Source organism: Mustela erminea, chromosome 8 (genome assembly GCF_009829155.1).
Source record: "Mustela erminea isolate mMusErm1 chromosome 8, mMusErm1.Pri, whole genome shotgun sequence".
Classification (NCBI taxonomy): Eukaryota; Metazoa; Chordata; class Mammalia; order Carnivora; family Mustelidae; genus Mustela; species Mustela erminea.
In genome coordinates, this window is record NC_045621.1 from 70,307,632 (window position 1) to 70,335,238 (window position 27,607).

General features: G+C 40.0%; 1 protein-coding gene and 1 long non-coding RNA gene across 3 annotated transcripts; one reads left to right on the top strand and one right to left on the bottom strand.

Moving 5' to 3' along the window:
- Nucleotides 1–1,607: 1,607 nt before the first annotated feature.
- On the top strand, nucleotides 1,608–20,357 carry LOC116597805. Of its 2 annotated transcripts, none has more exons than XR_004288789.1 (3): nucleotides 1,608–2,578; nucleotides 17,459–17,508; nucleotides 19,348–20,357. It is a non-coding gene; the product is annotated as an uncharacterized LOC116597805 (long non-coding RNA). The 2 variants fall into 2 exon arrangements; XR_004288790.1 differs by lacking the exon at nucleotides 1,608–2,578 and adding an exon at nucleotides 12,442–12,940.
- On the bottom strand, nucleotides 8,867–12,376 carry ATP5MC3 (ATP synthase membrane subunit c locus 3). The gene is made up of 5 exons (XM_032356007.1): nucleotides 12,253–12,376; nucleotides 11,955–12,066; nucleotides 10,479–10,556; nucleotides 9,795–9,988; nucleotides 8,867–9,126 (listed from the first exon to the last, which is right to left on the bottom strand). Exons 2-5 carry the CDS (start codon nucleotides 11,991–11,993, stop codon nucleotides 9,012–9,014), a joined length of 426 nt encoding a protein of 141 aa, XP_032211898.1. The 5' UTR covers nucleotides 11,994–12,066; nucleotides 12,253–12,376; the 3' UTR covers nucleotides 8,867–9,011.
- Nucleotides 20,358–27,607: the final 7,250 nt, after the last annotated feature.

The window sequence follows — 27,607 nt, forward strand, 5'->3', positions numbered from 1 at the left end:
AAGAGACCAGAAAGAAACCAGAATATTAACATTGTTTACTTCTCAAGTTAAAATGAAAGTTCTATCCCTATCTATTATCAGTGACACTGTAGCAGTGTTTGTGTCATGTAGCACTAATTATCAGTTAAACCTCAGCAGCTCAGATTATTGATACTGAATAGGATGATGGACAAGATGTGCAACTGACAATCACAAGTTTTTAGGACAAGTATGTATTCACTAAAGTGGTGCTTCTTCTCTCCAACTTTCAAAATGTCTAATGTGAGAAAAAGAACTATAAATGTTATGGCATTGCAAAAGAAATTTGCATCAATTAGATTTTGCTCGAAGCAATTATTTTCCACTCACTTATATAAAAAATTAGAAATTCTTTTCTCCAGTTTTGATTCATTTTCTTTTTTTTTCTTTTTTTCTTTTTTTAAAGATTTTATTTATTTACTTGACAGAGAGAGATCACAAGTAGGCAGAGAGGCAGGCAGAGAGAGAGGAGGAAGCAGGCTCCCTGCTGAGCAGAGAGCCCGATGAGGGACTCGAATCCAGGACCCCGAGATCATGACCTGAGCCGAAGGCAGCGGCTTAACCCACTGAGCCACCCAGGCGCCCTTGATTCATTTTCAATTGGCAGTAGGTTTGGTTTTAAATTTCTCCTCATCCTACTTCTCTAGTCTTTTGTCAAGTAGTTAAATATCTACATAACACACTAGAGGAACATGTTATTTTAAGGAAATTCTTTCAAGAGTCCTCATAGAAGAGAGAAGAATTATAGTAATATAAATAGTACTCTGTTGTGAGATTGCAGTTTTAACTACTTTTCTTTTTTAAAAAGTAAACTTAAAATAAGAAAAAATAAAGGAGATCACAGAGGAAAAACAGGTGGAAAGGATGCAAATTTGTTCCATACCATGTTGGCAACCTAGTAGTTAGAAAGTGTTACTTTATATATTTGTAATTCCACAACAGTTCCTTTACTGTAACTTTTCTACGGATGGAGAAAACATTCAGCTTAGACAAATGAATGTAGTTAATTATTTTCAGTTCTGATCTCATGAACTTGCCTCAGTATCCATATCTTCTTAAAACACTTTGCTCTTCAATTTTTTTCTCTTTGTCACGCCTCAATATCCCCTAACAGCTCTAAAAGTCTCTACAGTCTTCTCTTTTGCAAATGCAGGAAATTTGTTCTGGAGCCCCTTTTTGCCTATCTTATCATCCCAAGCATTCATCTACCCCCACTTACTCCTAAGAAAATTAGTGAGGTCTGGTGAACCTCCTCTAAGAACCCGGCATGACTTCTGAATAAAATTGGTATCCCTTAGATACAAGAGGCTATTTGAAGAAAACTATTTCTATCACAGAAATGCCCATTATTACATACTGCAAGAAGCAATGGTGGCCTCTAATTGCTCTCGAAGACTTCCAAATGCCACAGAGCGTGGTATTTCTACCTTGTTCAAAAGAGTTATTATGTGGTTGTTAATCCATTAATCTGCTATGGTTCTTAAGAATTCAACTAAAACCCTGCTCAAGTATGTAGTATTTAAACATACTAAAATATAAATACACAGATATGTATATATGACAATTAGAGTGAAAAGGAAGATTTAATTTGTAAGTTTCTGTTTGTAGCTAAACAAAACACAGGGTATCCAGGATATCCTTTATGTCTGCCTTGGACTCACAGAAAGCCTCTGCATTTTCACAGGTGTCAGTGCAGAATGATGAGATGAGGACAGCATGACCCTAGACATTTTAGTTGATTTTTTTGTAGCTTCTACCTCATGGCAAATCTTTTTTCTTTCCCTCTGGCAAGCCAGGGTTTTCTTGAACATCCCTGAAATGGCCTACGTTATAGTTAACCTTCTAAAATCTGTTTCTCGCTATGGGAATTTTCATTCAGAACATTTCAAGTACAAGGAGGGTCCTTGTCCACTTCCCACCCCCAGTCTTTGGGTCTCAAAAGAGTCTGTAATTAATTGTGTGTGGCATTGTGGGGGGAAAATTAGAGGGCTGCATTTATCTTCAAATCATACTTTAGTTTATGCCAGCCTCAGTGAGACCAGTCCAAAGAAAGAATGGAATTTAAGACTCTCTTTCCATCTTTCGTATCAGTGCCTCCTCCTTCCACTTTCTCATCCCACTCGCTTAAAAGAGGGCTTATCATCATTACTCTTAGCTTTCCACACACTATTAAGTTACCAATGCAGGTAGATAGAACCACTTCTAGGGTAAAGAATTTTGTCTGGCATTCCAGTGTTTACCCTTTATGACTCCCCATAACTGTCAACCTGAGGCCCACATAATAGCAAAGCTATGAATTCCTTAAGCCAGAAACCAAGAAAGTCCTGGTCATATGGACCTTCCCAGGCCACAGAATAATACCTTGCTCTTTCCAGTTACATTCTCACCTTGGAGATAGCCTCTTGGGTTAAATGTCAACCTAATACTCTGTTTCTATAGTTTACTATTAATAGAGTATCAGTATTTGTTGAGCATGAACATGCCAGGCACTGTTCCTGGCCCTGCAGCTACAACTATCAAAAAGACACAATCCCTTAAGGAGACTTTCATGGGAGAGGAGGTGAGTCACAACACATTTATAAACAATATGATATTTTATTTTATTTTATTTTTATTTTATTTATTTAAAGATTTTATTTATTTATTTGACAGAGAGAAATCACAAGTAGATGGAGAGGCAGGCAGAGGGAGAGAGAGGGAAGCAGGCTCCCTGCTGAGCAGAGAGCCCGATGCGGGACTTGATCCCAGGACCCTGAGATCATGACCTGAGCCGAAGGCAGCGGCTTAAACCACTGAGCCACCCAGGCGCCCCAACAATATGATATTTTAAACAGTAGTAAGTACTGTGGAGAAAAAGCAGGAATGTGATAACACACAGTATTCTAAGCTTACTCCCTTGCTACAATTTTAGGGGTCTTGAGAGCTAAAGATGTTTTAAATATCTCTAGAGAGGTAGATAAATATTTTGAGCTGTGCTTTAGATAGAATTAGATAGATTATTCCCCCAGGAATAATACCAAGCTGTCCAGCATTTGAGAGACTCAACCGAACTATATAACCATTTGAGAAAGCAAACCCTGGGCCTAAATGCTTTTTGTTGAAAAATAGCCACTGCCAGCAACCATGGGTCCTCCCAGGAGTCTCTGCCAAGATCAGTTGTAGGATGCTAGTCATGCTAATAGGTAGAACAATCAAAAGCCCTTGGATTTATGAGTCTCCATTGATCTTAAGTCATTCTTCTCTTCAATATTTAAGCTCCCTTGGAAAAGAAACTCTAAGTTACTAAACATCTAATAGGAGATAGATTACTTGCATCATTCAGGAGAAGGAAACGCAGATTCTTACAAGGAATGTGGGCCAATTTTTAGAGATTATAAACAGATAGCTAAAAAGATGTGACCTAGAGATAGAAGGTTACCCTCAATTTACAAAACTGTTTCTATAAAGTTGTAAGTGAAATGTCATACTGGAGCCTATTCTCTCACTGACAGATTATACCAGTGGTTCTAATTTTTGATTTAGGGAACCCGCACTCCATAACAACATGTTAACATAAATAACATTTTAAAAAATAACTATATATTCCAACACAAAAATAGGAAGGCATTGTATTCACTTTTGTAAATAACTACATCACACTTAATAGTAGCTGCATTTTTCTGTCTCCGTATTCGATCTGCTGCATCATATTGTTTTGGTTGAAGTTCTGATGACAATCTAGCCTCACATGGCTGTGTCAGTGGAAAAAGGAAGAACTTGTGAACCCCCTGAAAGTTTCTAAGGGCCCTCAGAATTTTCAGACCACACTTTGAGAATCACTGGATTAGCAGTACATTCCAAAAGGGGGGGAAAAACCTGCCCAATTAATGAGTTGATAGCTTTTTGAAAGATAAGGAGTCTAGTCAAGGCATGTGGAGAATTGTTGTATTCTAGTACAGTGTTCTGAAAGCTTAATGTGTATACACATCACTTGGAATCCTTGTTAAGATTCAGATTCTGATTCAGAAGGTGTGGTGTGAAGCTCTAGAACCTCTATCTCTGAGAAGTTCTGGAGTGATGCCAACACTGCTGATCCCTGGACCTCACTTTGAGTAGCAATGCTGTAGTATATTTTAATATACACATCACCAGAAAGAATGCACAGGTGAGCTTGTGTAGTAGAAGAGGGTAGGATTTGGGCGGGTGGAGGGAAAAGAAGAGTATATATAAACTCATGCTACCCACCTTCAAAAGATCTATAAAAATTGTGATACCACTTACAAATCCTATACTATCATAAGTTTTGACTACTACTTATTAACTATCTGTACATCAAAGCAAGGCATAATGTTTTTGGCAGAGACAAAGTCCAACTGCCATGTTTGTTGAGGCAGAGGATGATAGTATTAGATCTGAAAAAGAATTTTTTTGGTCCTAATAATGTAAAGAATTTGGCAAGTAATTGATGGACTATGTATTTAGATCTAAAGTCCATAATATTTTCAATAGAGTAATACTGTGAAATTACCAAATTAGTATATGCTTAGCATGTAGAGACTTCAACAACTCATAACTTCAGGTATAGAAATCATGTACTTAGAAGGCTTTGCAGAGGATAGTCCTGATGTTTTCTCCTTTCAAACACTTAACACCCAAACCAAACCACTTGGCTAAAATTATCAAATAATGAGTATTTATTTTTTGGTTCTCAAAGGATATTTCCCATTTATCTATAATCCTTCTTTAAACTTAACTTTAGTAACATTCATTTCTACCTAACTTCAGCTGCTCAGCAAATTTTTATCATTCCTTGGAAGTACCTTACCTCTTAGAGCTTGAACTCTCAAGTTCTTTACAGTTCTCGTCTATTTACTGGCTCTTACTAAAATGGATCTGAACCATACTGTGCTCCCTGGGCCCTTGATTGTTCTATTTTCATAAAATACACATAACAACATCTACCATCTTAAGCATTTTAAGTATATATTTCAGTGATATTAAATACATCTATAATGAGGAGCGCCTGGTTGGCTCAGTTGGAAGAGCATGCAAACATTGATCACAGGGTTGTGAGTTTGAGCTTCACGTTGGGTATAGAGATTACTTAAAAATAAAAACTTAATGTATTCATAATGTTTTGCAACCATCATTACCATCCATGTCTATTTTGTAAAACTGAAACTCCATGCCTGTTAAACTAGACGCCTGCATTGTTCCCACCCCAGCCCCTAGCAATAACAATTCTTTTTTGTCTCTATGATTTTGATTACTCTACCTAAGTGAATTAAACAGCAGTTTGTCTTTTCGTGACAGGTTTGTTTCACTTAGCATTAATGTCCTCAGGGTTCATCCAATTGTAGCATCTATCAGAACTTCTTTCCTTTTTAAGGCTAAACAACATTCCATTGCATGTATATACCACATTTTGCTTATACCATTTATCCATCGATGGACACTTAAGTTGCTTCCATAGTTTAGTTATAATAGTGAATAATGCAAGTATTTCTTCAAAACCTTGCTTTCAATTCTTTGGGGGAATACACCCATAAGTAGAATTGTTGGATCATATGGCACTTCTATTTTTAACTTTTTGAGGAACCACTATTCTATTTTCCATAGTGGCTATACCATTTTACATTCCTACCAGCAGCGCAGAAGTGTTCCAATTCCCCCATATCCTTGCCAACATTTTTGTTTTGTTGTTTTTATAGTTGTCATACCATGGTGTGAAGTGGTATCTCACTGTAGCTTTGATTTGCATTTCCCTAATGATTAGTAATGGTGAGCATCTTTTCATCTCAGTCAGCCATTTGAGTACCTTCAGAGAAAGGTCTATTAAGTCCTTTTTTTTTTTAAATAAGATTTTTATTTATTTATTTGACAGACAGAAATCACACGTGGGCAGAGAGGCAGGCAGAGAGAGAGGAAGGGAAGCAGGCTCCCCGCTGAGCGGAGTCCAACGTGGGGCTCGATCCCAGGACCCTGAGATGACCTGAGCCGCGAAAGGTAGAGGCTTAACCCACTGAGCCACCCATGCGCCTGTCTATTAAGTCCTTTGACCATTTTTGACCATTTTTATTTTTTTTTATTTTTATTTATTTATTTTTTTTAAAGATTTTATTTATTTATTTGACAGAGAGAGATCACAAGTAGACGGAGAGGCAGGCAGAGAGAGAGAGAGAGAGAGAGAGAGAGAGAAGCAGGCTCCCTGCTGAGCAGAGAGCCCGATGCGGGACTCAATCCAGGACCCTGAGATCACGACCTGAGCCGAAGGCAGCGGCACAATCCACTGAGCCACCCAGGCGCCCCCATTTTTGACCATTTTTAAATGTGTTGTGTTTTTGTTGTTGAATTTTAGGACATCTCTACATATTGTGGATATTAATCCCTTATCTGATAGAGGATTTGCAAATATTTTCTCCCATTTTGTGTGTTGTCTTTTTGAGCATGTCTTTTTTTTTTTTTTTTTTTTTTAAGATTTTATTTATTTCACAGAGAGAGAGATCACAAGTAGGCAGAGAGGCAGGCAGAGAGAGAGGAGGAAGCAGTCTCCCCGCTGAGCAGAGAGCCCGATGCGGGGCTCGATCCCAGGACCCCGGGATCATGACCTGAGCTGAAGGCAGAGGCTTTAACCCACTGAACCACCCAGGCGTCCCGAGCATGTCTTCTATTGCACAAAATGTTTAAACTTTCATGATACTCAGTTTATCTAATTTTTTTCTTTTGTTGCCTGTGTCTTTGGTGTCTTATCTAAGAAATCATTGCCAAACGTGGTGTCCTGAAGTTTTTGCAGTTTTCTTCTAAGACCTTTGTAATTTTTGGTCTTATGTTTAAGTCTTTGATCTACTTTGAGTTAATTTCTGTATATGTTGTTAGGTAAGGTTCCAACTTCATTCTTTTGCATGTGACTATCCAGTTTTCCAGGCACCATTTGTTGAAATGGCTATCATTACCCCATTGGATGGTCTTGACACTCCTGTCAAAAATTATTGGACTATAAATGCAAGGATTTCTGGGCTTTCTATTCCATTAGTCTATTCTGTCTTTATACCATTAACACTGTTTTGATTACTGCAGCTTGGTAGTAATTTTGGAGTAAGTTCATGCATACATCATTTTTTAAACTTTCTCCACCTCCTTAGTTCTTTGATCATCTTTAATATGGTTTAGTCTTTGTCTAGATCTGCCATCAGGTCTTTTGCTCCAAGATTTTTTTTTTTTTTTCCCTTTGAATGGGCCATACTTTCCTGTTTTTTGAATACCTTGATTTTTTTGTTCTTGTTGTTGCAAACTGGACATCTGAATAATGTGGTATCTCTGGCAATCAGATTATTCTCCTTCCCTAGGATTTATTGTTGCTATTTTATTAGTATTATTTTTGATTGTTGTATACGGTTTCTGTGCCAAGGATTAGCTTGATGTGTAAATAATGTTTTGTCTGCTTTTTTCTAAGCCTGTGCGTTTTCTTGGGCATGAGTGGTTACTTTCTGATTTTCCCTGTATATACAGTTGTTTTTGAATGTCCTAGCCTAAAGACCCAGCTGCTTAACCAATTGAGCCACCCAGGGACCCCTGAATTGGCTATACTGTTAAAGCCAAAAATTGCCAAAGCATTGCTCATCACTAGTATCTTGGGATGCTAGTTGGTTCAACAGCAGTTTAATACTACATAAGTATGTTAGAAGATGTAAAATTTACATCCATAGGCTTTGATGTTTAGATCTTGGGAAACAGTTGGGGAAGGACAGGGTATGTGCATCACACAAGTGCCACTTCCTTTCCTGGGAATTTTATGTGCTTTATGTAATTTAGTCCTCATGACGACCCTGCATAATTGGGAAGAAAAGATGGACAGAAAAATAGGCTTAAGATGGGTTAATTCCCCAAATCAGATAATCATTAAGTGGCATGAGATCCAGATTCCAGATTCAGACCTTCCTTGATTCCAAAGACCATGCTTGATTCCAGGGTCCTGGGATCAAGCCCCGCATTGGGGTCCCTGCTCAGCAGAGCCTACTTCTTGCTCTCCCTCTGCCTGCCACTCTGCTTACTTGTGCTGTCAAACAAATAAAATCTTTAAAAAAAAAAAAAAAAAAAAGCCAATTAAGCTTACTTTTTGATACTTGGTTTTCATTACCTTTTTAAATTTTTTGAAAGTATTTTTATTTATTTGACAGAGAGCCATAGAGCATAAAGGAGGGGAATGGCAGAGGGAGAGGGAGAAGCAGGCTCTCAGGTGAGTGGGGAGCCCAATGCAGAGTTCAATCCTAGGACTCTGGGATCATAACCTGAGCAGAATGCAGACACTCAACCAACCGAGCCACCCAAGTGCCCCACCTTTAAAATTTTTCCACTTGATACTTGGTTCCTAGAGAGAGCCTCATTGAAGCAAGAAACCAGCTCCTAATGAGATTTTCTTCTTAGAAATTCTACTTTGTTATGGATACTTATTTGCTTAACATGAGACTTACTGAAAAGCAAAAACCACCCCCAACCCTAGTCTAACAAGGCTTCAATTCCTAAAAAGCCAACATGATTGATTTTTAGATCCAGCTGTGTAAGACCAGCCAAGTTAGTCTTGGAAGGTAATTCTGCTCCCAGGCATTGTAATTCCTGTTACTATCTTAGCGTAATTAATTGTATCTCATAGAAGCTGAAAACACTCACATATTTCTCCTTTATACAAGTAACCGAAAGCCCTACAAATTACAATGTGCAGAATACCATATAAAAGAATTCTCATAAAATTGACTCGTTTTCATCAAGGTGCAACTGCTTAGTTTCCCCTGACTTGCATAGCATCTACCTGCATGCATATTCTTCTTTGTGATTATTGAAATTTAGGTTCAGTACAAATCACGGCAAAAACTAAAGTTTTCATCTTTAATGAAATGACCTTGGAAATAATGTACATTTCCATGACACCAGTACTACAGTTTTCGGAGTCACAGTAAGATACACAGAATTATATCCGTAATTAATATGAATGCCAACATTTCAAGCAGTAATTTCTGTTACATGGCAAACAAAATCAAGAAAGCAACCATCAAACAAAAGAGACCCATAGCTTCAGACAAGGCAAATCCCAGGATAGCATATGAGAACAGCTGCTGCTTCAGCGAAGGGTTTCTAAAAGAGACAAAACACATATAATTGTTACTTTGAAATATTTTCTGAATTCCAGTATGTCTGGTAAACTCAAAGAATCAAACTGGCAAGTCCTAGAAAAGTATTTGCCTAGATCTCTTTTGCCCCTGCCTTTGTTCAATATTCTTTCTTCTCAATCCCAATCATTTACAGAAAAAGTAGGAAGTGATCTCTATGTTACTATAAATGGTTTGTCTTCATCCATTTTGAGGGGTTCAGACATATTTGCTATTCCCATGAAAGTATATTCTATACGTCTTAAGATCTGATAGTTTAGAAACAAGATCTTAAATAAAATGGAAATTGATACTTTTATTATATAAAAGAGACTGTGCTATTAACTGTAGTTCCAATATAGCTTAACAATCAAGAGTGCAGACTCTGAAGTCAGAATGAAAATTTATTTCTGACACTAGCTACTTGGGCAATCAGTGTATTTCTGCAATGCTCATCCTTCGTAAGTAAGCTGGAGTATCTCCAAGCAGTACTATGAGGGTTAAGTAAGATCATGCATGCAAAGCCCTCAAAATATAAGGCAAAAACAGAGTTGGCACTTAATACAAAGTACCTATTACTATTTCACTATTTTTCTAAGTTTCCAACTATGTAAAGCATGCTCTTAAAGTAGCTCATTTGGTGATAGAAATTACCTGGCATAACCAATGATAAGGCTGCCAAAGACTGTTCCAATACCAGCACCAGAACCAGCCACTCCCACTGTTGCAGCACCTGCACCAATAAATTTGGCAGCAGTATCAATGTCTCTGCTTATTGCACTGGTCTGAAACTCCCTCTGGATTAGTTGAGACACACCATTCTGGGCTCCATTAAATACCGTAGAGCCCTAAAGAAAAGGAAATAAAAAGCAAGGGTTAAATCAGTAATCACAGTTAGCTATTTTCACGACTACACTGTCAAATGATAACTACTTCTTCGTGATTTTTTGAATAGGAGATTGTGTGTGGCACAGTGGAAATCAAGAGCTTAGAGTAATTCCAATGTTGTGGAATAGGGATAACAGTATACTTCGTAAGGTTGTTGAAAATTATGAAACAGTGTATTTGAATATGCTTTTTAATAGGGTAGGCTTTTCAGTAACTGGCTAGTATAATCTTAAATACAGGTAACTGAAGGCACACACATACATACTATTTCTTAGCCAACTCAGCCAAGTTTCTTTCATTGGCTTATCCTCAGCACTATTTTTTGGATACAAGGGTGGAAAAAGACTGCCCTCAAACCATTCGCTAATGAGGTTTTTTTAACCCCCCTTTAATTAAAACCATAAGACTTACTTGGTGGGGTTACTTAATTTCTATTATTACTGCTATTACCTCTCCAGTCCTAGCCTCTGGTCGAGATAACACTGATGCAGAAATTGGTCTGTATGCAACTCTGGATCCAGCTCGGATCTATTAAGGAAAAAAAAAAAATCCAAATATTAAGTTAAGAGTAGGTTAAGACTTCAATGACCCTTCTTGTACCCTAAGTTTTAAAAAAGCCATCAGCAAAAATTTATCAGAAAGCATATGACTGTTCTGTGTTGTCTCTTATCTTGCTGTTTGGTTATTTTTAATCCATGAAGGAATTTTATTTTAAAGTTGCTAACTGAAGTATGAAGTGTGCTACATAATCTATTTGTAATAGTCTGAATAAAACTTCTACATGCTTGAAAAAAAAGCACTTGTTTTAAAAATTTCAATTACTGTAGTGCCACGATTTAGATTAAAAAAAAAAAAAAAAAAACAAAAAAACCAGGGCGCCTGGGTGGCTCAGTGGGTTAAAGCCTCTGCCTTCAGCTCAGGTCATGATCTCAGGGTCCTGGGATCGAGTCCCACATCGGGCTCTCTGCTCAGCAGGTAGCCTGCTTCCTTCTCTCTCTCTCGCTCTCTGCCTGTCTCTCTGCCTACTTGTAAAATAAATAAAATATTAAAAAAAAAAAAACAGCAATAAACATCCCACATTCTTTGCTAAGTTGAAGTGTACCAACAAGTTAATGAAGGGTTACTATAGAACGCTTGTCATTTAAATTAGCCCATAAGTTAATATGAGGCCCACAACTTCTAAAATATTCCTGTATGTCCATTAATTATAAAATAAAAACAGCAGTTTAAACAATTCTGTATCAGTGTCAGGATAACCGGTGAAATATTCGACCCTACGGACATATTGCAGTCCAGCGTCTCTGCCCTTGGAGTGTCCACTACACTAAGGTCACAGAAAATCCCTTCAGAACCAAGACCTGATTCTTTTAAGACAAATCCCCCACATCCTGACTTCACCTAAAGCTTCCGAAATGGTTATGGAAATAACAGCCAGAGGCTGGATGAAAGACTTTCCACGACTCCACCACCTTCCTCCGCCCACACAGGGTGAGGCAAAGTCCCTCCTTTTGCAGCAGCGAGTCTGACCTACAGATAGGCAAGGGAGAACGCTGCGGCGGCGAACTAGGCCTCAGCGGCCCCCCACATCCTTAAGAGCACCCCAACCTTCGCGCCGACCCCAACCCCACAGTACGCGAGGAGGTGGGGAAGGGGGCCGCTCCGGCACTAGCAGCAAGGAGGGTTTGACCTACAGCGAGTGGGGCCTGACAACTAGGCCTCGGCTGCTCTCCACGGCACTCGTGGACAGGAGGGGCCGAGTGAGGTGCCCCAGGATTAGTAGAAATGGAAGAAGAGGACACAGAGGGTGGGGAATGAGCGGTCCCCACAGGTTGGTGTGCCCCGCCCAGAGGTGCCCCATTCAACAACGTGGACGCTCCAGGCCCAGAGGTCCGCCCTCAGCGTCCCGGCCTAGCCTGGGCTACGCACCAGAGCAGGGGTGCAGGCGAGCTTGGCGCAGGTGAACATCTTACACTCTTCGGGGCGGCGCGGCTGGAAGACCTGGGTGACGGCCGACGTGGGCTCCTCTCCCGCTTCCCTTCTGCGGAGGTAAAGGGGCTTAAGGTCAAGTGCCCTCCGGGGCCTATCCTTCCCACCCAGGTCCCTCGGGATCCCGTGCACGCCGTCGGCCTGGGCCCTCGTCCAACTAGGCGCCAGAAGAATGAATGGGTCCTGGCGGCACGCCGCTCCGCCCCGGCCAGGCCCGGCTCTCGCGCCGTCCGCTTACCTTCCCGGGAGGTGGCGGCGGCAACGACGGCGGCAGAGGTCGAAGGAGTGGCGCTGGTCGCGCAGGCGCGTTCCGCCTCTTATTCGCGCGGCGGCACCCGGATGGAGAAGGCGGGGAAAAGGGGGCCGTAGGGAAGACGCTCAAGGTCACTTTGTAACAACTTTATTGGCAACTAGTTGGGAAGGACAACGACAGCCACACCGAGGTGGGCGGGCGGGCAGCGGCTGGTAAGGGCGATGCAAGAAGAAGAAATTATCTCTGGCAGAGAGCGCGGAACAGATTGCTTCTCTCTTGATCTGAGCTGGTCAGAGGATAGTGCGACTTTTTCTTCCAGTCGATATCTTGTGAGATTTGGCCTTTTAATCCGTTGTTACTGTCTCCTTCCTAGAGGGACTCCCCTTCCTGTTCATTCTCCTCCTCCGTGAAATAGAACTGTGTGTGCGCGTCGGGGAGGAGTTCATGCACTGCTTGACAGAAGAAATGAGGGTCCCCAGCAAAGGGAACACATTTCTTTAATGGAATCTGGAAAAGTATTCACTCTGGAAAAGTATTCCAGAAGTATGGCTAATCCTTCGACTGGCAGAGGACCTGATCTGAAGTACAGGGACAAGGGAAAGAGCACATGAAGAGATCAAAGAGTTTTGTGACTTTGGGCACAAAGTTGCGTCTTGGTAATGAAGTGAGGAAGGTAATTTTTCTTCCAGCTCTACACTTGTAAAGATTAAAGGGTGTAATGTAATTCATGGGACTAAAGAAAGTCTGAGTATTTTAAAAACCGACCCAACTTTTATTTATTTTATTTTATTTTTTTAAAAGATTTTATTTATTTATTTGACAGAGATCACAGCAGACAGAGAGGCAGGCAGAGAGAGAGAGGGAAGCAGGCTCCCCGCTGAGCAGAGAGCTGGATGCAGGACTCCATCCCAGGACCCTGAGACCATGACCTGAGCCGAAAGCAGTGGCTTAACCCACTGAGCCACCCAGGCGCCCCCCAACTCAACTTTTAACACCTGCTTTTGGTAACTTTGGACAAATCATTTTCTTTGATGGATATAGAAATGTCTCAGAAAAAGTTAAGTCTTACTTAACTTTTGATAGATCCTCAAACTCTGTAAATTTTACTTAGTAGTTCATGGTAGTGAAAGTGACACAAGTCAACATAAAAGATTAAACATGGAGTATGCCCAGTTGATGGGATGGGGGGTGGTGCTGAAATCTCACCCACTTAGCCTAGAGTCTTGGCATGGGATGACGTCCACCTAGAAGATCACCCTTTTTCTAGTTAGCACAAGGTGTGTGGTATCATCTAGGGGCAACCCTAGGGAGAAGGCCTCAGAATTGAAACATGAAGAATGAATAAGAATCTGTCAGGGATCCGGGGCACCTGGGAGGCTCAGTTGATTAAGCAATGGCTTTCAGTTCAGGTTGATCCTGGAGTCCTAGGATTGAGTTTTGCATCAGGCTCCCTGTTCAGTAGGAAGTCTGCTTCTCTCTCTGACCCTCCCCAACTCTTGCGTGAACGCATTTGCTCGCTCTCTCTCTCTCATTCTCTCTCTTGCAAATAAATCTTAAAAAAAAAAAAAGAATTTGTCATTGATCCAACTTCAAATGCAAATAGTTCAAAATCACGTGAAGCTAGTCAGTTTAGGCTCAATCTTTAGCCCACAAAATAGAGACAATTCATTTGAATTCACACGTGCAGTTCAAAGAGAGCTTATTTATTTTCTCAAGTACTCAGTTCTTACCTGAAGTATGTAGTATCCTGTGATGTGTAAAGTAGAAACAGTGCTCTTCATTCATCAGAGTTCTCCAGAGAACTCTCCAGAACCAGTAGGAAATTAATTATTGAGTTATCTATTTATTTATTATGAAGAATTAGTGCATGTGGTTATGGAAGCTCAGAAGTCCTATGATCTGCTGTCTCCAAGCTGGAGACCCAGGAAAGCCAGTGGATTAATTCAATTTGATTCTGAAGGGCTGAGAACCAGGGAGACCAATAGTGTAATTTGCAGTCTGAATGAGATGGGATGTCCCAGCTCAATAGTGAGATGGGGAGAAAAGGGCAAATTCATTCTTCCTTTGCTTTTTGTTCTATTCAGACTCTCACTGGTTTGGACGATGCCCACTCACATTGGGGGGGCGGGACAGTCTACTTTAACCAGCCCGCTGATTCAAAGGCTAATCTCATCCAGAAAACCTTCGCAGACACACCCAGAAATAATATTTAATTTAGGCACCCCATGGCCATCAAGTTGACCCAAAATTAATCATCACATATCCTGTACTTTAATAATAGATCTTTATAAAGGAATAGCTATCATAAATGGAATTGTGTATAGAGATTTTTTTTTTTAAGATTTTATTTATTTATTTGACAGAGAGAAATCACAAGTAGATGGAGAGGCAGGCAGAGAGAGAGAGAGGGAAGCAGGCTCCCTGCTGAGCAGAGAGCCCGATGCGGGACTCGATCCCAGGACCCTGAGATCATGACCTGAGCTGAAGGCAGCGGCTTAACCCACTGAGCCACCCAGGCACCCGTGTACAGAGATGGTTTAAGGGAAGTTCTGTCTCTTCAGCCATAAATCAGTAGCAGTAACTGTTGGAGAGTTAGAGGATGCAGGAGAGAAGCTGGGATCCCTAACGGGATCACTTCCAGGGTGCACATGGGCTAGGTGCCTATGACAGGGAGAGGTTCAGTCTAAGTCTAGGCTCTGACTGTCAATATGTCAATAAGCAGATGAACTCGCCTAGAAGAGGAGACAATATGTCCTTGGTGGGTTCAACCAGTTAGAGTTTAAATATTTATGAAGAATATTAGGTGTTCAAAGAACAGATAGTGCTACCTGTGTTTGTGTGTGTGTCTAAGAAAGTGGGTCTTTCATGATACCAGCCCATGTTGACAGAGGATGAATATTTGCACTGAGAAAGTTTGAAGAAAAATGGTGCCTTCTGAGAGGAGTAAAGTGAGACTGTAAAGATGCATGGGGGACTTCTTTTGAAGTATTCAAGTCTCTCTGTATTTTTTTCTTAAATAGTGGAGACGATCATCTTTTGTTCTTTGTTTTTCCAAGATTTTATTTATTAATTTATTTGAGAGCGAGAAAGAAAGAGAGAGTGGATGTGCACACATGCCAGCAGGAGGGTGAGTGAGGGGAAGGGCAGAAGGAGAGGGGCAAGCAGACTCTGCACTGAGCTGGGAGCCTACTGGGGGGCTGGATCTCACCACCCTGAGATCACAAGTTGAGCTGAGATCAGAAACTGAGTCAAAAATCAAGAGTTGGGTGCTCAACCAACTCAGCCACCCAGGCACCCTAGAGATGATCGTATTAAGTAATGAATCACAGTTTGGTATTATGTGAATGCCTGAGTGAAGACAGCATGGGAAAGAAAGGAATGGGGTGGTAAAGAGAAGTATAGAAAATCCTTTCCCAATGTAAGTGCGATAATCCCTCCTTTACTCTGTGCCCCTTTGCAATGTGACTTTGCCACTCATCAAACAATGGAGTCTGTTTTCCTTCTCCTTAAATCTGCGCTAATCTTATGACTTGCTTTGACCCAGAGAGTGACACTGTGTAACTCCTGGATTAGAAAGAGGTCTCACAGCTTTCATTTTCTCCTTGGAAGCCAACCATCCATCAAGAAAACATGGGTTAGACTACTGAGTGATAAGAAATTTTCTTGACAGAAAAAAAGCCTCATAAAAGAGAGCTGAGGTGCCCCAGACATGTGACAGAGGCTATGTTGGGTTCTCTAGCCTTTTTTTTTTTTTTTTAAGATTTTATTTATTTATTTGACAGAGACCACAAGTAGGCAGAGAGGCAGGCAGAGAGAGAGGAGGAAGCAGGCTCTCTGCTGAGCAGAGAGCCTGATGTGGGGCTTGATCCCAGGACCCTGGGATCATGACCTGAGCCGAAGGCAGTGGCTTAACCCACTGAGGCATAACCCAAGCGCCCCGGGTTCTCTAGCTTGAATCAAGCCTTCCCAGCCAAAACCACATGGAAGAGAAACGAGCCTTGCCTAAATTCCTGATCCACAGATCAAGAGCAGTGAAAAGGTTATGCTTAGAAGCTATGAAGTTTTAGGGTGGTTTGTTACATCGCAAGAGATAACTGAAACAGAGGATACTGTTTTCAAAATATGCACTCCTTTGAAATCCATGTGGGGGCAGCAGCATCTTTTTCTTTTCTTTTCTTTTAAGTAATCTCTACACCGAACTGGGGCTTGAACCCAGGACCCTGAGATTAAGAACGGCATACTATACCCACTATGCCAGCCAGGTGTCCCTTTTTAAAGAAAAAAAAAAAAAAAGATTTTTTTTTTTTAAGTGATCAGGAGGCAGCAGCATCTTAATGTGGGCAATTTGAGTTCAGAATTCCAGGCATAACTCAGAGCAAATCAGATAGAAGCGCATGTCTGGTACACTGACTCCCCTTTCCTTGAAATTCTGGGGTGAAGTAGGGTTGTTATTGTTAAAACTATGTAAGGTAAAAACAAAACAAAACAAAACTATGTAAGGTAGTCCTCACCTGGACACATGGAAAGATGCTTAAATTATCTGCTTTTGGAAGTTTTCATTTTTTTAAAAAAGATTATATTTGTTTATTTGACAGAGAGGGACAGACAGTGAGAAAGGGAATACAAGCAGGGGGAGTGGAAAAGGAAGAAGCCGGCTTCTCACTGAGCAGGGAGCCTGACATGGGGTTCAATCCCAGTACCCTGGGATCATGACCTGAGCTGAAGGCAGACATTCAATGACTGAGCCACTCAGGTACCCAGAAAGTTTTCATTTCGATAGTCTGTAAAGTTTTCACCAGCCTTCTCACATTAGTGTGATTTAAAAAATATATATATTATTTGTGGAAATGAAAACCAGAAATGTAAGTTAGAAATATTCTGGACTTTGTTATAAAACTGTTTTGCTTTTCTTTTCTTTTTTTTTTTTTTAAAGATTTTATTTATTCATTTGACACAGAGAGATCACAAGTAGGCAGAGAGGCAGGCAGAGAGAGAGAGAGGAGGAAGCAGGCTCCCCGCGGAGCAGAGAACCCGATGCGGGACTCGATCCCAGGACCCTGAGATCATGACCTGAGCCGAAGGCAGCGGCTTAACCCACTGAGCCACCCAGGCGCCCTGTTTTGCTTTTATTATGAAAATTTTTGTTTCATATTATGGGCCTTAATTTGTTACCAAGTTATCTTTTTTTTAGGAAAATGAACGTCTAAATCTATGCTAATGATATAGGATCATTCTATCAAGGTGAGCTCCAAATAAATATTGTGTCCCCTCTTTGACATAGTGAGTATACAGGAAAATGTAAGAGTTTACATTATAATTGGGGTATATGAAAAATTGAACTGAAATATAAAAAATTGGAGAAAAACACAAATTAGTAACAATTTTAGAACTATATTTTATGATGTGTGGTAACGGAAACACCTTCAGAAAAGAGACTGGCTTGTTTATTTTTATTTATTTAAAAGATTTTTATTTATTTATTTGATACACAGATAGAGATATCACAGGTAGGTAGAGCAACAGGCAGAGAGAGAGGGGGGAATCAGGCTTCCCGCTGAGCAGAGAGCCCTATGTGGGGCTCAATCCCAGGACCCTGAGAGCATGACTTGAACTGAAGGCAGAGGCTTAACCCACTGAGCCACCCAGGTGCCCGGAGACTGGCTTGTTTAAAAAGTGCCTCATTGAGATAGACTTGAGCTCAGATGAGAGAGATGGGCTGATTCATTTAGAAAATGTTTCTTGCGGGGCGCCTGGGTGGTTCAGTTGGTTGAGCATTTGCCTTTGCCTCAGGTCATAATCCCAGGCTCCTGGGATTGACCCCCACATGGAGGAGCCTGCTTCTCCCTCACCCTCTCCCTCTATACCCCCCTCAACCCTCTGTACTCATGCTCTATCGCTCTCTCTCCTTCTCAAATAAATAAATAACTTCTTTTAATTAAAAAAAGGAAGAAAGCATTTCTTGGTATCCTTTATATAAAACCTAACACTGTCTTTCTAGGATACTAATCACTTTCTAGTGCAGAAATTTTTGGCCTTAATCTTCATTTTTGACTCCTTTACAAACTATTTAGCTATTATTCATGCCATCTAGTATAGTGGAATAAAATAAATGAATAATAGGGGCACCTGGGTGGCTCAGTGGGTTAAACCTCTGCCTTCGGCTTGGGTCATGATCCCAGGGTCCTGGGATCTAGCCCTACATTGGGCTCGCTGCTCATTAGGGAGCCTGCTTCTCCCTCTCTGTCTGCCTACTTCTGCCTACTTGTGATTTCTTTCTCTCTCAAATAAATAAATAAAGAATCTTTTAAAAAATGAATAATAAATAAATAACTCCAAAGATTTAGTAAGGAATTAAAAGTACATGTATCATTTTATGGCCTTTCAGAGGTCCAGATGGTCTAGGCTAAAATTTATATTGAAGAGTTACCTGAAAACACTATACTAATATAACAAATATTATTCCATCCTTTTTTCCTGGTAAGATATGCTAGTTATTGAGGAAGAAAACAATTTTATGCACAGTTAATAATTAATATAGAAAGACTAGTTTGTATAAATATGGAAAATGGAAGAAAATGAGAAAGTATATGGATATGAGATCAGGTCTATCTTTTGCCCCTTATCCATCAGGCAAAGCATAGGGAATATAGTCAATAATATCTTAATAACATATGGTGACATACACTTATCATGGTGAGTCCTAAGGAATGTATGGACTTGTTGAATCACTATGGTGTACCTCTGAAACTAATATAACATTGTCAACCATACTTCAATAATAGATAAAAAAGTAAATAAGTTACCCATTTTTCACTTAATTTCACTTAATTTGTATATGGCTGGTTACCTATCCAACATAACTTCTCCCTTTTTTTCTCAGTTATAGAACTCTGTTCAGAGTTAAAAAATACTGAACTTCCCAGGTTTCCTTATAGTTAAGAATGGTCAGTGACATGTGAGTTAAAGTTACTTGGTATTGGCTCTAAGAATGCATACAAAGGATATAGATTCAACCGTCTTATTTCTTTTTTTCCTTCCCCCCCACCGTTCCCCCTCCCCCTGCTTGGAATATGGATCCAGTGTCTGGAGGTGAAGCAACAATCTCGCAACCACTGAGTACAGAAACTGAACGTTAAGGATGGAGAAGTTGGAAGTGAAAAGGAGATTGAGTTCTTAACTTTTTTTTTTTTTTTTTAAAGTAGCTAGAGCTGCTATTATCTATTTATGGACTTCATGTTATACAAGAAAAAAACTTCTATTTGCTGAAGCCACTGAGGTCAACCTTCTTTTATATGCAGCTGAACACAACACAAACTGAGGGTCTACATCTTTGACCTTTTTGATCTTTGGTCTGTGATTACAGCAGAAATAGCCCTCTTCCCACAGAATTTATGTTAATTTAGATCTTTTTTCCATGTTCCGTGGGATCAACAAGGAGATAGAACCATTTTAACAATTTGAACAAAGAAAATCTAAAGATTGTTAACCAATAAAAGGTATCTATTAAGAAGAATAAAGTGGTTTCTAAGAGGTGCAGAAGTAGCAACTGTCGGAAGAGCTACTACCCTTGGCTAAGGATGAGTGAACAGAAAGGAAGACCTTAGAAATTTAAAGAAGAGGGCATGGCTGTCACAGGACTGTATAGTCCCCCTGTGGTGAAGGAACTTGCTAGAGGCACCAGCCACAAGTGAACCAGGAAGACTGCTGAGGTCCACAAAACCAGGCTCCTCTTGGGAACCAATCCATGGGCTCCACACAGAATGAAAGAAAAGTCATTTCCTCCAGCTCTGGTCTCACAGGGTCTTTCCATGGCCCTCTTCTGGCAAAGCCTAACATTTTGCCAGTTGTCAAAGCAGAAATGCTTGCAGAGTCTAGCTCTAGAAATAACAAAGCAAAAGAATGGATTTATAGCTGAGAAGTCATAAGTTAATAAATGGCACAGATGGTAAGATTCTCAGGGGTTAGGTCTAATTCACATTTAGGTCTTCTACAGCACCTAACAGAGTGTTAAACATAGTAGTCACTCAATATATTTTTACTCAATAATATATAAGGGGCTCAGTATATACAAAATAATTTGCAATGTTTTTTTGTTCTCTTCTTTTGACTAAGATATATTCTCTTTGGCTCTTTGGGCAAATTAGAATGACCTCTAGAATGCCTTTTTCTTTTTCTTTCTTTTTTTTTTTAAGAAATGTCCATTTTTTTTTTTTAAAGATTTTATTATTTATTTATTTATTTGACAGACAGAAATCACAAGTAGGCAGAGAGGCAGGCAGAGAGAGAGGAGAAAGCAGGCTCCCTGCTGAGCAGAGAGCCTGATGCGGGGCTCAGATCCCAGGACCCTGAGATCATGACCTGAGCTGAAGGCAGAGGCTTTAATCCACTGAGCCACCCAGGTGCCCCTAGAATGCCTTTTTCTTTCGAGTATTGCACAATTCAAACTAAGAGAAAATTAGGAACATTTTTTGGTTTGTGACTTGAGTTTGTTCAAACACATTTGTGTGCTTATGAAGGATCCTGGGTTTATACCCTCATGTGCTTAATGAATTCATTGAAAAACCAAAACATTAGAGCCCTCTTTTGATCCCTTCTCTGAGACAACGTAATTTTGCAGGAAAGGTTCATCAACTGGAGCAGCCCCAAGTTGGAGCTGTGAGGGAGGCAATGTCTGCAGTTCTCCTTTCACTTCTTTTTTCAAGGCCTTTGGTCCATCCTGAGCCACTTGCTCTTTCTGTAGGTACCTGGTATCTTCATGGTGACTACTGACCCTGCATGTTTCCCCATGGTGCACCTACTGAAGCCATCTCTCTCCCAGCAGAGTCCAGCTTCTGAACTCTTACCCATGTAAGAGTTCTCTTAGTGTTGCTTCTGCAGCACATCTCTATAACGGCACTATAATAACAGAAGATTAACAGGGTCCCTGTGCAAGGCCAACACACAGACTCAGACATTCAGTAGTTTTATACTATGCTACCATTTACCTCCGAAGGTGGGTGGGGGTGGTGGATGTTAACCTATCTAAGAAATGGAAGGAGGGGCACCTGGGTGGTTCAGTTGGTTAAGAGTCTGCCTGTAGCTCAGGTCATGATTCCAGGGTCTTGGGATCGAGTCCCACATCGGGCTCCTTTCTCAGCGGGGAACCTGCTTCTCCCACTGTCTGCCCCTCCCCCTGCTTGAGCTCTCTCTCTCTCAAGTAAATAAATAAATAAAATCTTAAAAAAAAAAGAAAAAAAAATGGTGGGGCACCTGAGTGTCTCAGTGGGTTAAGCCTCTGCTTTCAGCTCAGGTCATGATCTCAGGGTCCTGGAATCGAGCCCTGTGTTGGGCTTTCTGTTCAGCAGTGGAGCCTGCTTCCCACCTCTCTTTCTCTGCCTGCCTTTCTGCGTACTTGTGATCTCTGTCAAATAAATAAATAAAATCTTAAAAAAAAAAAAGAAATGGAAGGAATTACAAATGTATTTCCTGTATTTAAAAACTAGAGGGTTCATAGATTGTTACCCATGGGAAAAGAAACAGGCTGGAGGGAATAAAAATAGAAGCTAGACTTCTTTGAATATACTTCACTTTTGGAAAGATGCAAACCATTTATGAAAGCAATTTAAAAAATTTTTTTAAAAAAATCCCTAAAAAGGGAAAGTAAATGAAACAAATGAATTTAATTGCATCTACTGGTATCATAACTACACCGGGTAGATTCAGAGACTTTCTATAGGTGGATAAAAAGATAGCTCCTTCATCACCCTGCTTCATGTGCACTGGTCTCTTTGCTGTTCCTCCAACATGCCAACCATATTCCACCTCACAGAGCTGCACATTTGTTCCTTCAGCTTGGACCACCTTTCTGCTAGGTAGTCATTTGGGTTACAACTGCACTTCGTTTAAATCTTTGCTCAAGTATCTTCTTAAGAGAGGCCTTCTGGGGTGCCTGGGTGGCTCAGTGGGGTTAAGCCTCTGCCTTCGGCTCAGGTCATGATCCCAGGGTTCTGGGATAGAGCCCCGCGTCAGGCTCTCTGCTCAGCAGGGAGCCTGCTTCCCCCCTTCTCTCTGCCTGCCTCTCTGCCTACTACTTGTGATCTCTGTCTGTCAAATAAATAAAACCTTAAAAAAACAAAAAATACCTGAAAGTGACATAATGCCTTACAATCACATACAATAAACGCCATCCAAGATATAAATAAGGTATACATACATGCACACACACACAGTGCTTTAAAGCAAGGATAGCTTGGGGCATCTGGGCGCCTCAGTTGTTTAAGCGCCCAACTGGTGATTTTGGCTCTGGTCATGATCTCATGGGTTGGGATATTGAGCCCTGGGCTCAGCAGAAAGTCTGCTTGAGATTCTCTCCCTCTACTCCTCCCCGCACTCACACTTGCACTCTCTCTCTAAAATATGTAAGTAAATTCTTTTTAAAAATAAAAAATAAAACATGGATAGCTTTCCACAGACAGATTAAAGTTCAAGTATAATTTTAAAAAGCATTATGTAAGGCTACATCCAAGCCCATCACTGAGAACTGAAATTCAGCATTTAATAATGCTTCCTTGGGGCACCTGGCTGGCTCAGTCAGTAGAGCATACAACTCTTCATCTTGGGACTGTAGGTTCAAGTTCCATGTTAAGTGTAGAGAACTTAAAAATAAAATCTTTTAAAAATAGTAATTATGTTGGGACACCTGGGTGCCTCCGTTGGTTCAGCATCCGCCTTTGGTTCAGGTCATGATCCCAAGGTACTGGGATCCGGTACCACATCGGGCTCCTTGCTTGGCAAGGAACCTGCTTCTGCCTCTGCCTGCTGCTTCCCCTGCTGGTGTGATCTCTCTCTCTAACAAATGAATAAATAAAATCTTTTAAAAATATTAATAATAATGCTTCCCTTCAGCTTAATTAATTCAAGTACCACAGAGGGGATAATGTATAAATTTTATCAATGATTGTGAATTATTAAAACGTTCCTAATGTACTGGTTTTAAAATATTAAAGTAATTCACACGAATGGTAACCTATCAAATAATACAGTGGTATGTGACTAAAAAGTTAACAGTCTCTCCCTTCTCCATCCACTCTGCTCAGAATTTACTGAGTGTCTATTAATGGGCCAAGCATATTCTAGACTCTGTGTGTGCAGCAATAAACAAAACAAAGTCCTTGCCACCATGAACTTACAGTCTAATGAGAGAGTCTAATTATTTACCAAACAAATAACGGCAGGTAGCTAAAAGTGTTAGGGAGATATAAAAAGATATGTAAGGGATTCAGGAAGGCCTCTTTTTTATTTTTTAAAGATTTTATTTCTATTTATTTATTTATTTATTTTACATGGAAGTGTATGAATATAGTTTAAAATCTTCTTTAATAAAAACTTGTATCTTCTTTTTTAATAAATAGTGCTAGGAAAATTGAATAACTACATGCAAAATAGTTGGACTCTTAACCTTATATCATATATAAAAATTTAAAAAATAAAAAAAATATTTTTCCATAGTCATTTTCACCCCTATTTTTAAAGACAATCAATTATAATTATATGTCCTTCAAGAAGTTAAATCCATCTATATTCAACAGACCTGGATATTCAGCTTATGGGTGAGAGATAAGAAGTTTCACAACACTAACAAAATGGGAGGACTCTTGCTTATCAAACTTTTCTGCTATTCTAGACCTAGTGAGGTTTTTAAGGGCCATATTCCCAGCCTTAGTGCCATGTGATAGTGTCTTACATGGTAGAAGTACACCATGCTAAGTAATACTTTATTTTCTTTTTACTTTTGAATTATCATGACTCTGTGGAGCATGGTAAGACCCACTTCAGAGTTCTGTCCTCCAAAACAGAAAATAATTAATTAGTGTTAGAGGTAGTTTGTTACAGCAACCGTAGGAAACTAATATAGTCAGATTCTTGTCTGATTCCAGGCACAGGTTATCAATTCTGGAGAGACAAATCAAAGATGGGGTGGGGACTTAATTTTGGAATTCAGGCAGCTGAACTGCCTGGGATTGTAGGGGAAGGGTCATTAATTATAGATCTTAGTTTAGAACAAGGCCAGGGAGATGAGCATAAGGGGTGTGCTCTGACAGATGATGGCATGATCTCTGAGAGCACAGAAGGTATACCAGCTAGCTGGCTAGGTCATAGGACCAGGCCCATCCTGAGCACCCAAAATTTGGGAGGATAAGAAAAGAGCCAGGTATCCAAGAAATGGACAGAATTGTATCAGATGAAAGACTGGTATCTCTAGGCAGGCAAGGAAGTTGGTATATAATGTTGCTGAGATGCTGTGGAGCATAAAGTAACAGAACACTTTAGAAACCACACTGACTTTTAGAAGAGCCAGGAATTTCTCTCCTGATTGGCTTCCACGTTGCTCTTAGGGTATATAAAACCCTGTAGGAAGAGGGCAGCTAGAAGAGAGTCATTAATGATAGGGTGTTGGCCAGAACGGGAAAAGAGGGAGGGCCAGGAAATGTGAGGAGGCAGTGTCAGTCCAATTGTATGTTAGTTTCACTGATAGCTTCCTAGAGGGAAAAAGTCACAAACTTCTGTATTTACACCTCTTGACCATTCAAGGGTCTTGTCCAGGAACTTCATGAGCAGCAAGCCGACGTGTAGTCCTCTCTTTCCTTCCCCCACTGTCTTGCTAGTATGAGTCTACTCTTATCTAGTCTGCTTGTCTTCATCTCTTCTTCAGATTCATGTGTCATTCATTCAACAAACATTTTATTCATTCATTAAACACAATTGTGAGACTGTTTTCCAAAGATATTTCTTTGGTGAAAACCCTAGAATAAAATACTAATTAATGTAAAATTAAAAACCTGTCTCCCACCTCCACCCCCCTATTCCCCAGTCTTCTTGCCAGTCGGCTACTAAAACCCTTTGGTCTGGCTCAAATTGTCTACTTCCCAGCCTTCAAAAACCATCACATAAAATCCTCTTTGTACCTCTGGTTGCTTTGCTCTGGCAAAGCTCACAGAGACCTCTGAGGTCTTCATTTACATTCTATGTATATCAGCAAAATATATGCTATCCAAATACAGCTGGAGCCTAAAAACAAAATAAATCAGGGTGAGAGGTTGTGGGGTAGGTGGAAGGTTAAGATTAAGACCAAGCCTTCTTAACTGTCTCTATATGCTATTGCTACTGCCAGATTATCCAGACAAAACAGCATTACCCTCGAGGTATGCTAATTCCTTCCCATGTTGCAATTCTGCTTCTGTGTTCTTTTATTTAATTTGGATCTTTAGCTTGCCAGAATATCAACCCTTGGCCTACTCATCCCATGCTTCAACATCCAATGAACTTTCTCTTAAAGACACACAGGAAAAATACCACACTAGAACTACATTTTAAAAGTTATATAAGTAATATATGAATATAGGCTTATAAATAATCTAAATAATATCAAATTATATAGAGCAAAAACTGTAGCTCTTGTATATTGTCCTCCCCCAATTATTTTCTTTCCCAGAAGGAATCATAACAAACAATATAGTATAGGGGTGCCTGGCTGGCTCAGCTGGTAGAACATGTGATTCTTGATCTGAGAGTCATGAGTTTGAGCCCCACATTGGGTGTGGAGCCTACTTCAAAAAAAAAAAAAAAAAAAAAAGAGTATAGTGTATGTCTTGCCAGATCTTTCACTACATTTTTTACATGGAAGTGTATGAATATAGTTTAAAATCTTCTTTAATAAAAACTTGTATCTTCTTTCTTTTTTTTTTTAACTTTTTTATTTTTTTATAAACATGTATTTTTATCCCCAGGGGTACAGGTCTGTGAATCGCCAGGTTTACACACTTCACAGCACTCATCAAAGCACATACCCTCCCCAATGTCCATAACCCCAACCCCCCTTCTCCCAACCCCCCTCCCCCCAGAAACCCTCAGTTCGTTTTGTAAGATTAAGAGTCACTTATGGTTTGTCTCCCTCCCAATCCCATCTTGTTTCATTGATTCTTCTCCTACCCACTTAAGCCCCCATGTTGCATCACCACTTCCTCATATCAGGGAGATCATATGATAGTTGTCTTTCTCCGCTTGACTTATTTCGCTAAGCATGATACGCTCTAGTTCCATCCATGTTGTCGCAAATGGCAAGATTTCATTTCTTTTGATGGCTGCATAGTATTCCATTGTGTATATATACCACATCTTCTTTATCCATTCATCTGTTGATGGACATCTAGGTTCTTTCCATAGTTTGGCTATTGTGGACATTGCTGCTATAAACATTCGGGTGCACGTGCCCCTTTGGATCACTATGTTTGTATCTTTAGGGTAAATACCCAGTAGTGCAATTGCTGGGTCATAGGGCAGTTCTATTTTCAACATTTTGAGGAACCTCCATGCTGTTTTCCAGAGTGGTTGCACCAGCTTGCATTCCCACCAACAGTGTAGGAGGGTTCCCCTTTCTCTGCATCCTCGCCAGCATCTGTCATTTCCTGACTTGTTGATTTTAGCCATTCTGACTGGTGTGAGGTGATATCTCATTGTGGTTTTGATTTGTTCTTAACAAATAGTGCTAGGAAAATTGAATAACTACATGCAAAATAGTTGGACTCTTAACCTTATATCATATATAAAAATTAACTCAAAGTGGATTGAAGACCTAAATATAAGATCTAAAACTATAAAACTTTTAGGAGAAAACATAAGGGTAAATCTTTATGACATTGGGTTTGGCAATGATTTCTTGGATATGACACCAAAAGCACAGGCAATAAAAGAAAAAATAGATAAATTGGACTTGATCAAAATTAAAAATTTTGTGCGTTAAAGGACAATGTCAAGAGAGTGAAAAGATACCCCACAGAATGGAAGAAAATATTTACAAATCACACATTTGGTAAGGAATTAATATCCAGAATATGTAAAGAACTCTTACAACTACACAATGAAAAACCCGAACAACCCAATTAAAAAATGGACAAAGAAATTGACATTTCTCCAAACAAGATATAAAAATGGTCAATAAGCACATGAAAAGACACGCAACATCACCAGTCATGAGGGAAATGCAAACAAATGAGATACTATTTTATACCCATTAGAACAGCTATTATTTTAAAAAGGGAAAATAACAACTGTTGGTGAAGATGTAGAAAAACCAGACTCCTTGCGCATTGTTGGTAGGAAAGTCACCTGGTGTAGCTACTATTGAAGACAGTGTAATGGATCCTCAAAAAGTTAAACATAGAATTACTGTATGATCAGCAATTCCACTTCTAGGTATATGCTCAAAAGAATTGAAAGAAGGTACTTAGGCAGACACTTGTACACTAGTGTTCACAGCAGACACTTGTACAGACACAGGCAGAGACTTGTACACTAGTGTTCA